General features: G+C 40.9%; 1 protein-coding gene across 1 annotated transcript in view; it reads right to left on the bottom strand.

The window, feature by feature from the left end:
- Positions 1-16,280, bottom strand: part of NAV2 (neuron navigator 2) — a gene marked incomplete in the record, with an annotated part of 175,018 nt that overhangs the window by 75,112 nt on the left and 83,626 nt on the right. Inside the window, 2 exon segments of the mRNA XM_072422311.1 lie at positions 12,901-13,046; positions 15,742-15,810. Of these exon segments, the coding sequence (XP_072278412.1) occupies positions 12,901-13,046; positions 15,742-15,810 (215 nt within the window).

Below are 16,280 nucleotides of genomic sequence, written 5' to 3'. Positions count from 1 at the left end.
TTGCAGTACTGTCCTTTAGTAACAACAATTCTATGGAGAAGGAGGGTGGTCACCTTAGGCTGCTCTTATGATTTGGACTAGAAGTACCTTACTCTCTCCATAGAATAGGGGGTGTTCTGTAATTCACATAGGATATGATAATTAGGAAGGCAAATAACTTGCTTTAAGATTTTAGGTAAGTGCAAAGATTACAGCATAGATTGTAAGCTCTTCTGGTCAGGGTCCGCTCCTCTTTCTGTGTCACTGTCTGTATCTGCCTGTGATGTACAACACCTATTTAATGTACAGCGCTGCGTAATATGTTAGCACTATATAAATCCTGTTTATTATTATTAATATTATTATTAATAATAATAATAATAATAATTCAATTTCTGGCAACACCAACAGGCATTGTCCTGGAAGACACAGGCGACCTTTAGGGTCAAGATGACCATTTGCATTTTAATGCACAGGTGCCTGGACACCCGACACCTATCTACAAGAAACCTGCAGTGCATGCTGGAACTTGTAGTTCCTTAAAAGAATCAAATGAATAGATAATGCAATAAAAAAATATATATAAAAAAACATAATTGGAAATAACAGCAGTAATAGCCAAAACTGAAGTCAGTTGGTTCCATTCACACATCTAGCACACCGGTACCCTTATTTAAAAAATAACAGTCACCTGGCCACAATAAGGATCCTTGTGATAGAGATTTATGAATTGAGCCCAATGAAAGATCTGTTGTAGTGATGTAAAGCTCATTCATTAAGCTGTAAGTTGTTCAGCTTGGACATGGAGTCACTGGCTCTAGTAGTTTCTTGTAATGTCCAATGCAGCCACTAATGTCTATGGCACACTAGTGGTTTGCAGCTGCATGGAAATGTATTGCAGCCAGATACTAATTAGCAAATAAATGAGATGTGTGGCTGCTAAAGGTGAGCATGCTGCAGCTTTGGGTTCAGCAATGGGTCCCTTCTATACACAATTCTCACACAAAGGAATATGTTCAGTGATCGGTGTGAAGTATTTGTGTTACTCACCTTTCCTGCCCCAGCTTCATAGTACCGGCTCCACACCGCCGGAATTTATTACTAGAAAGTCTTCTGTAAAGAGATGTATTAATCTCTCCACCCTCTAACAGAAACCCTGCCAGCACTCCCTCCACCCCCCTCTCATCCATACAAATCCACATCCCTCCACAGCTCTCCACCTCACTGACCTCTCATTTATATAGCACTGACATATGCCATAGTGCTGCAGAGAACACTAAGCTATTCATACAAGCCAGTGCACCAGGGAAGCTTATAATCTAATGCCTCCCCCCAAAGTCCACACATGTATATTATTATAAATTTATATAGCTCTGATATATTCCACAGTGCTGTACAGAGAACACTGAGCCAGTCCTATCAGTCTCTGTACAAAGAAGCTGACACTCTAATGTTCCCCCACAGTCACACACTATTATTATACATATATATAGCTCTGACATATACCATAGTGTTGTACAGAGAACACTGAGCCTATCCCATCAGACTCTGTACAAAGAAGCTGACACTCCACTGTCCCCCCACAGTCACACACTATTATTATACATGTATATAGCTCTGACATATACCACAGTGCTGTACAGAGATCACTGAGCCAGTCCTATCAGTCTCTGTACACAGGAGCTGACACTCTAATTTCCCCCCACAGTCACACACTATTATTATACATTCATATAGCTTTGACATATACCGCAGTGTTGTACAGAAAATACTGAGCCAGTGCTATCAGTTCCCATGCCCCCCCCCCCCCCCCATCACACTATTATTAATATACTTTTTAATAACATATTTAGAAGTACTGAACAGAAACATATAATACTCACTAGTCTCTGCACCAGAGGAGCTTACAATCTACTTCCTCCACCATGATCAAATAGAAACAGGAGGCAATGTTGGAAGAATCAGACTAAAGTGGAACTCTAGTCAAACTATTTTTTTTCTAGATTTGTTTCCTTTCTCTGGGAGGTAGACAAAAAGGGTTAGACATAAAAGGTGACCACCTTAGGCACTTCTGCACAAGGACAGGATCTAAACTCATGCTGCTGAAGAAATTCACAGTTTATAGGGAGTATTTTGACCTTATTGCCTTAGGTGTTGAAATTATGAAATTAATATTTTTCTGCAGCGACAAAATTTTGAATTGCTCAGAGGACTCGTAGAAAGCAATATCTGGGTCTGTGCCACCTTCTTTTACCCTTGAAGAACATTGTGCATTCAGTGCAGTGTGCATTACATAACAAATACCGGAACCCAGCGATCAGATATTATATAACAGCAGCTGGAAATTAGAAGGTAACAAATTCTTTATTCCTTCCAGCAGCGGGTGATTAGCATTCTGATCTATTTTAAGGCAATTGCCTAGGGAACACCTTCCTTAAAATTCACTAATCTCTGGAGCGAAACATACCAACCTAGCAGAGTGAAAATGCTAAATATGCAGGTGAATTGGGAGATGCCAAGCTAGCCATCCCCCATTATGGTTATATGATTAGGCAATTTCTGACCTTCCTAAACAGAGGAACCCCCACCCTCCTTTTCCTGAAATCCTTGCACTGATATACTTAAGATCTGTAACATAAGAAGGTGAAAACTTAGAAATGATAAAGTTTCCCTTTGATGGGCTGTTTGACTTCTTGATACTAAATAAAATACGTTGTCAGTTCCCTGACTTGTGCCCTGACTCAAGTGCCATTCTTTCATCCAATGAATATGAATATGGTAGTTGTGTGGATTACCCTAAAAGTAAAGCCAGCAGCTGTTTCAGGGTTTTAATTGTCTACAAAAGTGAGGTTTTCACAGGTAAATAATACATGTAAAATACATTAAATGTCCATATAATCATTTGGAAAGATTTTTGTTGAAATGATGATGGGGTCTCTCTAAGTGGCATTTCTTGGCACAGCCGAATACATTATCCAAATGCTACATTGTTGTTTTTAGTTGAAGAGGTCACCAACCAGAACTCATTTCTTCATCTACAAACCATTCTTAGTGAAATGCTGCTTTATCCTCTGATCACAGAACCAGGACTACATTTTAGGAGATGAAGGGTTGCCTATGGCCCCCGCAAGTTCAAAGCGTCCACCTGCAGATAATTCCAGGGACAGGAAGTATTCCGACTTTGTTCTCGGAGAGTGAGGGAGAGAATTACAGCCCTACTAGATAATGGTTTATCTTCGCTCGGAAATTAAACAATAGTTTGAAATATGTGGAAGCTGGACTTTATTGGTTCTTCCAGATCGGTAAGAGGACCTGTGATATAAACAAACATCTCAAGAGTCTCCTTGTAAGGGAAAAGAATTCCCTGCCACAAGAAACACTATTTATTAAACATGACTCTAGAGCGAGTGCGAGATAATTCCACACTGAACACAACTTGTCAGAAGAATTACCACACTGTAATGTTTAGGATCTATGGAGAGAGAATAAAGAAACACTCAAAGGTATTCTAAAAGGGTTTTACAAATCCTAGAAACAGAGTGACACATCTGTGGATACCACAGAAAAAAAACTGTAATAAGGTCTGAGCTCTGAGCAATGCGTTCTAAAACCAGCATTGTGCTCATGTAAAATAAAGTGGCGGATTAAAAAAAGAAAATAGGGTGGTGTGGTGGTAAGAATGGGAAGGGGAGAATGAAAAAAGAGGATGTGGGGGTAAAAGAGGGTTGGGGGTGAGAAGAGAAGAGAGAGGAGATGAGGAAAATATTGAGGAGGCAAGAAGAGGGGAGAGAGAGATTGGGGAAGAGAATTGGGGGTGGTGAGGGTGGGGAAAGAAAAAGAGCGTTTGGGGATGAAAAGAGAGGAGAAAATATGGAGAGAGGAGATGAGGAAAATAGTGAGGAAGCAAGGAGAGGGGAGAAAGAGATTGGGGAAGAGAATTAGGGTGGTGGGGGCGAAAAGATTATAATAGAGGAGAATAAGAAAAGAAGAGGGTAGGCAACAGCAAGAAATAGAGGGTTGGGGATAAGAAGAGAGAATAATATATAGAGAGAGAAGATGGAAGAAGAAAATAGTGAGAAGGAAATAAGAGGGGTGAGAGAGATTGGGGAAGAGAAGAATATTGGTGGGAGCAGTAAGGATGGGAAGGGGGAGATTAGAAAATGGGGGAAGGTGGGAGAGAGAGAAAAAAAAAGGGATTGGGGATGAGAAGAGAGAAGAATAGAGAAAAATAATGAGGAGGCAAGGAAAGGGGAGAGAGACTTTGGGGGAAGAGAATTAGGGTGGTGGGGAGGTAAGGATAGGAAGGGGTGAAATGAAGAGGAAGGTGGGGGTTATAAAGGAAAAAGAGTGTTGGGGATGAGACGAGAGGAGAAAAGGAAGAGAGACAGGAGATGGAGGAAAATAGTAAGGAGAAGGGAGAGAGAGATTAGGGAAGAGAATTAGGGTGGTGGGGGTGGTAAGGATTTAAAGAGGGAAAATAAGAAAACAGAAAGATATGGGAGAGAAAGAAATAGAAGGTTGGGGATGGAAAGGAGGAAAGAGAGGAAAATAGTGAGGAGGAAAGGAGAGAGGAGAGAGAATTTGGGGAAGAGAATTAGGAGTGGTGACGGTGGTAAGGATGGGAAGGGGTGAAAAGAAAAGCGGAAGGTGGAGATAGAGAAAGAAAGAAAAAGAAGGTTGGGGGATGAAAAGAGATGATAAAATGAGGAGAGGGGAAAATAGTGAGGAGGCAAGGAGAGGGGGATAGAGAGAGGGGGGAAGAGAATTAGGGTGGTTGCGGTAAAAAGGATATAAAGGGGGAGAATAAGAATAATGGAAGGCAGGGAAAGAGGGGAGAAAAAGAAATAGATGGTAAAGGATAGATAGTAATGGTGAAAAGAAGAGATGGAAGAAAATAGTAAGAAGGAAAGGGGAAGTGAGAGAATAATTGAAGAAGAGAATTAGGGTGGTGGGAGCAGTAAGGGTATGAAGGGGGAGAAAAGGAAAAGAATAGGGTAGGGGAGAGAAAGTAATAGAGGGTTGGGGATGAGAAGAGAAATAAGAAGAAAGGACATGGAGGTAAATAGTGAGGATGCAAGAAGAGGTGAGAGACAGATTGAAGATAAGAGAAAGTGGAGAAAAAGGGAAATGTTACAAGGAGAAAGGGGGAACAGAAAGTGAGAAAGTAAGAGGTAAAAAATGGATGATAAAGTGAGAGCAAGCAGTGAGGGGACGAGAGAGAGAGCACTTTATTGTCACAAGTTTTAGCACACAAACAATACCCAAAAAGGGGTACAAAAAGGTTTTATATTAACACTTTCCATACCCGAAACAAATAACTCACCAAACCTAAAAATGTATTTATTATACCTGAAATGTAACTGAGCTGAATACTATCCACAAATCTATCGATGCAAAAAAAAAAAAAAAAAGATTCATTAAGGCAAATGCATCTAATGGCAGAGAAATGCCTTAGACCTGGCACCCACATTCATTCATTGAAGTAAATACGGAACCAGTGACCTGTGCTTGATATGCATCACAAAGAAGGAAATAAAGCTCCTTCATAAAAAAATCCTTATACTAAATATCAGGAAAGCCTTTTACTTTCATGACAAATATGGTGATAAATACCATGATGGTGATGCTGGAAGAAAACATATAGGAATACCTACTATAAGTATAATATCCAGGATTGTATTCTGAGAACAGTTACATTACAATGATTTATATCTGTGGTTTCCTGGCTCCAGTAAATCCCAACATTACTCCTCTTTGCTCTTTTCTAGCTCAAGGCAATGACTGCTATCTGCATTCTCAGAGCCCACTTTCCAAACCTAATTCTGCAATGTAAGTCTGTATCCTCAGAAATATCCCCCAGATAATATTTGATGTTTCTTTTTTATAGTAGACCTTCCCAGCGGTCTCTGTACCTCTCCGGAGTGCCTGAATTTAATGGAGCTGACCAAACACGGGGCTGTCACTGTGAGCCCTGCGTTCTCTCTCACCCCGGGGACTCCATGTTAATAATCTCCTGACTATGTCAATAATACAATGTTTTCACTAAATCCCTTCTTTACAAATTAGAAACATGTCTACAGGCCTGGAATTCCACAGAACCCCAAGCTCTGAGGGTTTGGCGGGAATTTCTGTTGTCGGATCAGTGTCAAATATGAATTTCCAGGTTATGACAATTTTTATTAGCAGCTTTTACTAAGAAAAATGCAGAAGACGACATTGGTGACCTCCTAAAATACCTTTTGTCTGGCAAAGTGAGAACACTTAATAAAATATTATATAAAACTATGGGCCTGATTTATTAAAGCTCTCCAAGGCTGGAGAGGATACACTTTCATCATTGAAGCTGGGTGATCCAGCAAACCTAGAATAGGTCTAGTCCTAGACTGGAAACATTTGCTATCAAATAGCAAATGACTTTAAATAAATCCATTCCAGGTTTGCTGGATCACTCCGCTTCAGTGATGAAAGTGTATCTTCTCCAGCCTTGGAGACTATATACTCCCCCGCAGTAATGTCTGCCTACCACTAGATGTCCTCAGTGTTTGCAGTTGAATTACAGCCAGAGACATTCACCCCACCTCCTCTGAGCCCAGGGTAACATCATCATGCTGCTCCTGCTGCCAAAGGAGTAAAGGAAAGACCTGCGGGAAGTTTTCATTTTTCTTTTCTTTCTGTGCAAGGTATCTATTTTTTTGTTATTGCAGTACCACAAAAATGTGTTGTAATGCCTAAAAATTCTATTGAGTGAATGCATATCATCAGAAAATGTTTGATTCTCTTTTTGCAGTTGTAGGATGGAGACATCACATTGCAGTGCCGTGGTACTACCACTTCCTGGGCCACCTATCTACTCCATTAAACTGTGAATGAGCAGTTTTACTTTGTAGATATCCTTTCTTTGCTTGGGTTTGCTTATTGGACTTAAAAACAAAGAATTCTTTTCACAATCACATAAACATTATATGGAAGGTATGAATAAAAATTTAGGAAATGCACTTTTTTAGTTCATTCATAAGCCGGTAAAGGAAGCCGGCCGGCTGTGTCAGGTGTTTGTCGGCATTCAGTCCCAGATATGGTGACCTCGTTAAAGGATCACAGGGTCATTAAGTTAAAAAATCACCTTGACTTCCAAAAAGCTTGAGTTAATTATTAAAGGGAGCAAAGTTAAAAATTAAACTGGTGAGAGCCCAAAGAAAACCAACTCCTATGATGGGAAAATGTTTGCAGGCCACAAAGGGAAAGGCCATTTCTAGGATCTCTGATTGGGTTTAAAATGGTTGTGTGAGTGCGCCCCCTACTGTCATGAGATAAGATTAGCTTTTATCTCTTCACTTTTTTATTATTATTATTTATTAATAGGATTTATATAGAGGAAACCTATTACGTAGCGCTGTACATTAATAGAGGTTGCAAATCACAGACAGATACAGTGACACAGGAGGAGGAGAGGACCCTGCCCTGAAGAGCTTACAATCTAGAAGGTGGGGGAAGTATCCTACTATGCAAATATCATATCATATGTGCCATGGAGAAATTCTTATGAGCCCACAAAGGCACCACTGGAGCCAGCTATTGGAATAAAAATGCAGATCTTGCCTGAGCATTTCAATTAGACAACAGCAGGGATTAATCTTCCCTCTACAGACCACTGACAATTGCATTCTAAACCAAACCACAAATGTATTTAATGGCTAGAGGAGTAAATGCAGGGAATTGTTTTAGAGAGTTGACCTTACAATCAATAATAAAAATGTACGTTTATGCACTTAGTAGCCAGTATCTCTATACTCACTAATACAAATAGCAGACCATGCAGCCGACACTCAATACATAAAATACACAGACATGGCCGAGAGGGGACACCAGGTCACGACTGGACAACTAAAGACTGCAAACACAATAACTGAGAAATCTTTGTACACAGCGAGAACCCATGGACCCAGTTATGTGTTACAGCTCAAGCTGGATGTGCAAAGGGGAATGTTTTGGTGCACATCAGCCCTCTCCCCTAATAACAGCCATGAATCCCATGGAGGTCACAGTATACCTGCACACACAAATTACTGCTTTGATTAATATGAATAGTTTATAAAAGGTTAAAAAATCAATTCTCCTAGATTCCATGGTTTATTCTGATTTGATCTAATGTGTCTGTTCGCAAAGATGCTTTTGAATTCTCTTCATATTTTACCATGACATCAATCACAGAGAGCATTAGTGTTCTACTTACAAGGGGACTAAACCACAGCACCAAGGGCCCACCTGTGAAGAAGATTGTCAGGGACTGTGGACATGCAAAGTAAATGGTAAAAGACAGAGGGCAACCTACATGAGATGGTCACAGACTGCAGAAATTCAGTAAGAGTTGGTCAGACTGAGGACATGTTACAGAAATGGTCAGATACTGCAAAAATACTAGAAAGATATGGTCTGAGACTGTGCACATGCTACAAATGATGGTCAGAGACTGTGTACATGCTCCCAAAAATGGTCTGACATCACGGTCTGTGACCATCACTTGCAGCATGTCCTCATTCTGACCAAACTTGTAGTATGTCCTCAGTCTGACCAAGGACATGCTACAAAAGATGGTCACAAACTGAGGATATTCACGAGATGATAAGAGACTGCAAAAACACTTCAAGATATGGTCAGAATTGAGAAATGCTACAGTAGATTATGAGACTGAGGACATACTACAAGAAAAGGTCAGAGACTGGGGACATGCTATAAGAGATGGTGAGAGACTGAGGACCTACTACAGTAGATGGTCAAAGACTGAGGACATGCTACAAGAGATGGTCAGAGACTGAGGACATGTTACAAGAGATGGTGAAACCAAGGACATGCTACAAGAGATGGTTGGAGACTAAGGACATGTTACAAGAGATGGTCATGGACTGTAAATCTGCTACAAGTGATGGTCAGACTAAGGACATGCTACAAGAGATGGTCAGAGACTGAGGACATGCTACAAGATATGATCAGACTAAGGGCATGCTGCAAGTGATGGTGAGAGACTAAGGACATGCTACAAGAGATGGTCTTAAACTGAGGACATGCTGCAAGTGATGGTGAGATACTGATGACATGCTACAAGAGATGGTCAGAGACTGAGGACATGTTACAAGAGATGGTGAAACCAAGGAGATGCTACAAGAGATGGTCGGAGACTAAGGACATGTTACAAGAGATGGTCATGGACTGTAAATCTGCTACAAGTGATGGTCAGACTAAGGGCATGCTGCAAGAGATGATAATAGACCAATGCTATGGTACAATAGATGATCAGATTAAGGACATGCTGCAAGTGATGGTGAGATACTGATGACATGCTACAAGAGATGGTCAGAGACTGAGGATATGCTACAAAAGATGGTCAGAGACCAAGGACATGCTGCAAAAGATGGTAAGACTGTGGGCATGCTGCAAGTGATGATCAGCGACAGTTTTACCATGCTACAAGTGGGGGTATATGACAGTGGGAGCCTGGGAATATATGACATGTGACTGTTAAGAGATCACTGCCAATAGTCACAAATCAATGCTCCCACTCTCATTACTGACATCTTTTTAACACTTCATTTGAATATCTTGTCAAACTCTTACATACTGCAGCCAATCCTTTGCCAAAATTTAGCATCAGAATGGGGCAGAGTGCGACAAAACAAAAAGCAATTATTTTTCTGCGCTTCATAAATATTCTGCTAAGTGTTGAACAGATGGAAGTTATCGCTTATCTGGACATCTGTGAGCAGCAGGAAGCAGACACGAATATTCCATCACAAAACTGCTACAAAAACACTACAAACGCTCCAGGATCCGCTGACCCCTGAAATGAAACTCAAACAGAATACGAGGAGCGGCTTTGATGTGCAGAGATGTGAGGAAAGATGATGAGAACGGGAATATGCGGAGGGTGTAGAAGATTCCAGAAAGAACCCCCCACACAAAATACAATTTATTACTTTCTCCATCCTCCCACATACATTGGGTACAATGTATATTGTGTCTATAGGGAGATGTCCTACATCTTCCAGGTCATTCTCTTGTCCTCACCTTATGGAACTATTTGTCTTTTTTGTATTTGCAGATTTAGAGGTTCTGTACATCGAGCTCATTTTGTCGCCTGCAGACCCTGCATAATATGGGGCACAGGTGTTCGACTTCAGTCCTTGAGGGCCAGGATCCTTACACATTTAAATGTTAGGTAAAGCGGACCTAAACTTAGAATTATTCATTTACATAAAAAGGTTGACAACCTTTTTTTTTTAAAGTAAAAAATGTATTTTTTTGTTGCTTTTAAGTGCAACACCTTTTTTTTCGCTGTGGCATTCAAGACGGAATGGGAAAAAGATTGCTGATCTCATTGCGCATGCGTGTGAGATTTGCAATTTTTCTCTTCAATTAAAGAAAGGGCTCCTTCTGTGCATGCCCGAAATTAGGACATGTGCAGAAGGAGCAACCAAGAGCCTCCCGGAATGCGTGACGTAGGTATCCCAGCTCTTCAGGCATGCACCGAAGGATCCATTTCTTTAATTGAAGAGAAAAATTGCAAATCTCACATGCATGCGCAGTGATGAGATCGGCAATCTTTTTTCCATTCTGTTTTGATCGCCACTGTGAAAAAAAAGGAGTTGCACTTAAAAGAAAAAAAAAATAAAATTTTTACTTTAAATAAAAAGGTTGCCATCGGAAACTTTTTTCCCCATCTATATCACCCAATCTCGTACCTGCCCAGTGCGAGATTGGGTGACATAGGAAGAAGATGTCGACATCCGGGGAAGAAGGGTACTGGGACGACGTAGGGCCCAAACGAAGAAACCTCCTGACGGATCTGTAAGATAAGTATGATTTTTTTATTTTTAGTTTAGGTCTGCTTTAAGTCAGAAAATCCTGGCCCGTATGTAGCCCTCAAGGACTGGTGATTCCTGATGTACAGAGTAGGAAACCCCAATATAACTGCCCACATGTGCAGGAAAGCGGTGCCTGTGCTTTCTGCGAGGAAGAGAAATAGAAAGATAATAAGCTTTTATTCCACCAAGTAGACTTAGAATCACCAAACTCAGCAGTATATCCAGAACAGCTTATGGACTTTCCACTTGATACTGGAAATGAGAAAACACTTGGAAAGCACTTCTTTGTCTCCTACACGCCATTCTTTCGAAGCCTAGGAAGCCTATCGGCGAAACGCGTAGGAGTCAGAGACTATGGTACTATTTAGGATCACGTAATAGGAAACTGTAACAAAATAATCATCATTCGTACTATAACTAATGTGTTTGAGAATATTATAAGTATTTATATCTTCTGATTTTTTATCTATTTGAGTAAATACAACTTAAATTGCAAGCCTAAAAAAGCCCTCTCCGCCTCTATCCTTTTTTCAACTATTATATTGTTATATAAAAAACTAATTGTGCAATCGGTTTTAGAACCATTAACCATCTATGTCCTGAGATTGGACAGGCTGTATTGTGAGATTGTATTACAAATAAACAGGATTTATATATCACCGACCTATTACGCAGCGCTGTACAATTAAATAGGGGATGCAAATGACAGACAGATATAGACAGTGACACAGGAGGAGGAGAGGACCCTGCCCCGAAGAGCTTACAATCTAAAAGTACAGTTTGTAATGTGTGTCCCCACCTCAAAATTGCAAAACATGGTTCATTAACTTAAAAATCAATATGAAGAATATTTAATAAATCTCTTCACTAACTTTCAGGCTACATTACCCTCACCCCTACATTTCACCTGTTTCCCTCTTGTGAAATACATTGCCTGTTCATTTTAGCTTGGTTCAGGCAGATTCCTCACTGAATACACCAGGGGGCGACATTGTACTAAGGATTCTATTAAAAGATTGCATTATACCAACAGCATTTGGCATAAGGCTAGGCTATCCACCATCATATTGGGGAGATTTTGCAGGAAACCTTTTTACACTTTTAAGGCCATTTATTACTTTTTTAAGGCCATTTATTACTTGTGGTTAATCACAGTGTTCTATTGCAGCTCAACCACACTCCCATCTGTACCATTCAAAAAAGGCAGGATCTAAGTTATTTTATGCAATCCTTTGCACATGGCTGCAGTGATTTGTAGCAGTTTCTGGTAGCAACAAGTCTCTTATGGCCCAACAGTTGGTTTTCCCCCTTGTAAAAAAACTGCAAAGGCAACTCATAAACTTGCAGTATGGTTTGATGGCATAGCAGCAGTTTGCAATGCGCCTTGGAGTGGCTAACCAGGAGGTTTTCCACTGCAAATCTAAAAGTGGCCTAAGTGTAAACTGAACTAATGAAATTGTCACTACTTTATCCTGCAACGCAACATGTAGAGATAATAATAAACATCATTTACCATGTAGATGACAGGATAACTATTCCCAGGCCATTGGGGGGTGAATTATTGGTAAGGTAAAACCAATTGTTATTGATCCTTCCCAATATAAGCAATGATGGCAGCATCTGTTCAATCCTCAACTAACCCCTAAATGAGAACAAGCAGGGTGCCAGGAGGGGTATATCCTGCCAAATCCATGACCGCCATAAACCTGTCCATACACATGAATGAGCATTTTATCAATGGCTATGGCAGAATCCTATTATTCTTCCTCTCCACCTAACAAAGCCTGCAGTTTCTGGTTACTTCTCCCCCAACAGGGAACAAACATGAACAGTCCGTGCAACCAGTGATGTAAATTGTGCCAGTATGTTGAAAGATTTAATTTACATTTAACTGCTGTCATTATATCCAGCAACAAGGACTGTACAGTCTCCTGGAAAGAATGAAAAGGACAAATGGCACCAATCAACTCCATACTATGTGTGTACCTGTGTACCCAATAAAGATGGAGGGATAGATCGGGAATAGATAGATATATAGATAGATAGATGCCGTCATGTCACATACCTTTCTCAGTCACGGCCGTGGGGGGATTGACTGGCTTGGCTTTGTCATAGTTGTTAAAGCTGTGGCTGCGCCTGTTCCCAGGGACCGGGCCCCGCGTTTTGGCCTCGCTGCCTGCAGCAGATGTCCTCGTACTGGGGCCGGGGAGCCTGCAAACAGTGAGAAAAGAGAAAATGAGAAGACAGGGCTAATGAACATGTGCAGAATACACGTCCACACACCACAGGAGATTATTGCAACCATGGATGGAAACTTTTAGTAAAGATAAATATTATTTAATGTTACCATATCGTAAAGAAAATCAAAACTGGAGACTGTCAGTCATTTTATTTTTTCAATATTTTCAATCCTTTCTGATCTGTCCTAAAGGGTCACTCTGCTTGATGCAGATATTTCAGAGTTTTTTGTGCTTAATAGAAAGTAAAGAAGATCTCTGCACAGAAAATCTGTGTTTTGTAAGGAAAGGAACAAGTTTGCTTTATTTGCAGTCTACCAGCAGGCCATATACCTTTCCTCTGTTCCCCTTGTGCAGATTAATTAAAAAAAATACCCAGTACGTCTGCGTATAATGGACCATGTGACAAGTACTTGCCTAGGTTTCTCATAATGGGGGAGACAGAGTCCCCAACCCCGTGTAAGCTCTGAATGAAGAGCAATCGAGCATTTTTGCCTGCTTACTAAAGCTGTAGAAGAACAGAAGAGTATGTGAACCTGGCAGGTGGTGAGGAGCATTGAAATGTGTGTTGGTTTGGACGCATTGGTTTGCTGTGCTTTCTTCTGGGAATGTCAAATTACAATCGGTGCTGGTCCAGCTCATCTGCTCCTATGTAGGCATCATCAAATTGCGAGGGCTGAATCTAGAACAGCCATTCTCAACAAAGGTTTGGCAAAACCCCAAGGTCCAGAGGTTGCTAGGGGTTTCTCAAGGCATTTGATGATGCCTTCATACTTCTGGGGCCCAAGGTCACATGGTACAGCCAACTACAAGACTCTAATGATGTTTTTAGTTGTCCGTAAAGGTGACATTCTAACCATAATTCCTTCCATTGGCAGCCAGTTTAAGAGGCTTTGTTTCCCACTGACTTTCAATGAATTGGTTTTAACAAGAGTTCCCAAAGACCTGAAAATAATTATAATTTTATTATTCCACAGAAGGAAAAAAGGCTGATCTAGAAACCTATTGCTCAATGGGCTCCTTTAATACTTTGGCCCGGTCCAGTTGTGTTGTATAGAGGTATCCATCTTCCAATGGATAGATTTGTCCCCCAGAGCATTGGCTTGTCTTGTCCCACACAAATCACACGTTACAATGCAGGGTTGTATGTTCTCAGTTACATGACACGGGGTGATGATCTTTGCGTGTTGTGTTTGATGCCGAAGAATCTCACATTTAACATTGATCTGTGTTGGCTACATTTGGCCCGGGGGAAAAACAGACTTTTTTTGCTCTCTTTTTAATTGCAAGTGATGGCAAATTTAAAGGCTCGGTGGAGAAGAACATCTGTTTTTCAACACTCGGCCAGGCTGTAAAATCTAATAAACTGTCTTTGATGTACAAAGACACGAAGATGTGCGGTTCGTTCATCCCAGAGCTAACCTGATACCTGAATTTTACATGTCATGAGCACCGTCCTATGCCGACCTACTACGGAGGGGATGCAGCAGGAAAAAGGACTTGTGATTTATTTCACTGCTCACTTTTCCACTGCAGTGATTGCAGATTATTCTGCACCACAGGTGGCAGATGGAGAATAGGGCACCCAAAATGACATGCAGCCACCTGGAAGCAAGATTGTGTATTATTCATTAGCCAAATGCTCAGGTTCATTAGCCAAAAGTCATGTTGTTTTTTTTTAAATAATCCCCAAGAAAGGGCCTGGCTGCAAAACTGATCCAGTGCTGACCCCAGCAGTAATTCTTCCTGCCACTAGATGTCTTACGAATCACATGGCACTGGGAAAATTGGGAACTTCGTGCCAGTGCAGGGCCCCTGAGGGGTGTCAGCTTGGTACTTTGCATCCGTAGAATAATAATGCCACCAGCAATACCGACATTATCATGTCGGCGTCAAAATCTAAGCACGGTGGCTTAGGGATAGCACTCTGGCCTTTGCAGCGCTAGATCCCCGGTTCAAATCTCGGCCAGGGCACTATCTGCATGGAGTTTGCAGGTTCTCCCCCTGTCTGTCTGGGTTTCCTCTGGGTACTCTGGTTTCCTCCCACATCCCAAAAACATGCAGTGAGGTTAATTGGCTTCCCCCCAAAAATTGGCCTTGGACTGTATAAATGACATATGACTATAGTAGGGACATTGGATTGTAAGCCCTTTTGAGGGACAGTTAGTGACAAAGACTACGGACTTTGTACAGCACTGCGTAATATGATGGCGCTATATAAATACTGTGTAATGATAATAATAATAATATTCTGCATCATCAAAATCTCCTGGAAAAGGAAATATAAAAAACAAAAAATACAAGGGGAAATTTCAGAGCTGGGCTTTAGGTAGCTTTGACAGTAGTTCAGCAAGTATGCCAATGGTACGGTCTGAAATAAATAAAATACAAATATGTACGAAATGCATATAAAAGTTACATCACAAATAGGTTCCATACAAATTATACATTAGTAACTCAGAATGTGTACCGAGTGAAAAGACTCTACACTTTCACTTTGTTAAAAGTAAATCTATTAATATATTAATTCAAACTCAAAGCAATGCACAGCAAAGGTTACTGAAGCCAGTACAGCAAGTCAGCTAATCAATGTTAGTTTGTGCATTATTCTCTTTTGTTAGGGCCCAGGTTATCCTTCATACAGAACACAGCGGAGGGCACACACTGACCGCGAGCATTTTCTCTGTCCCAGGGAGAATCGAAGAAACTTGACCTCACTCGGGTCTTTGGAGGACGAACTGCACAGTGAGATGGAATACACAAGAATCAAGAGAGAAATGATCAATATATTGTACAGTGAGAATCACCCACACAGAGGAAGGCGGATGTATTAAAGTTTGGCCATCCGTGTGCCTTAATCCTAACTAGCCTTAGCTGCAATATATATATATGGAATACACAGGAGTAAAGACAGAGTTCATTATTAAATCATACAGTAACGTCTACCCACAATGAGGAATGCAGTTGTATTGCAGTGTAGCTGTTAAGTATGTTTTTGCAGCTAGGGTTAGGGCAGGGAAATGACCACGCTATAATGCAACCATCTGCCTCAGTGTGGGTAGCTACATATATGCTTGAAGCAAACGGCTTTGCCATAGTATGGGACTGATTTAATAAAGCTCTCCAAGACTGGAGAGAATACACTTTCATCAGTGTACCTGGATGATCCAGCAAACCTGGAATGGATATAGTCCAGAATGAAAACATT

Source organism: Pyxicephalus adspersus, chromosome 9 (genome assembly GCF_032062135.1).
Source record: "Pyxicephalus adspersus chromosome 9, UCB_Pads_2.0, whole genome shotgun sequence".
NCBI classification, from domain to species: Eukaryota; Metazoa; Chordata; class Amphibia; order Anura; family Pyxicephalidae; genus Pyxicephalus; species Pyxicephalus adspersus.
The sequence above is the reverse complement of the archived record's forward strand: the minus strand, read 5'-3'. Positions and strand labels throughout refer to the sequence as shown.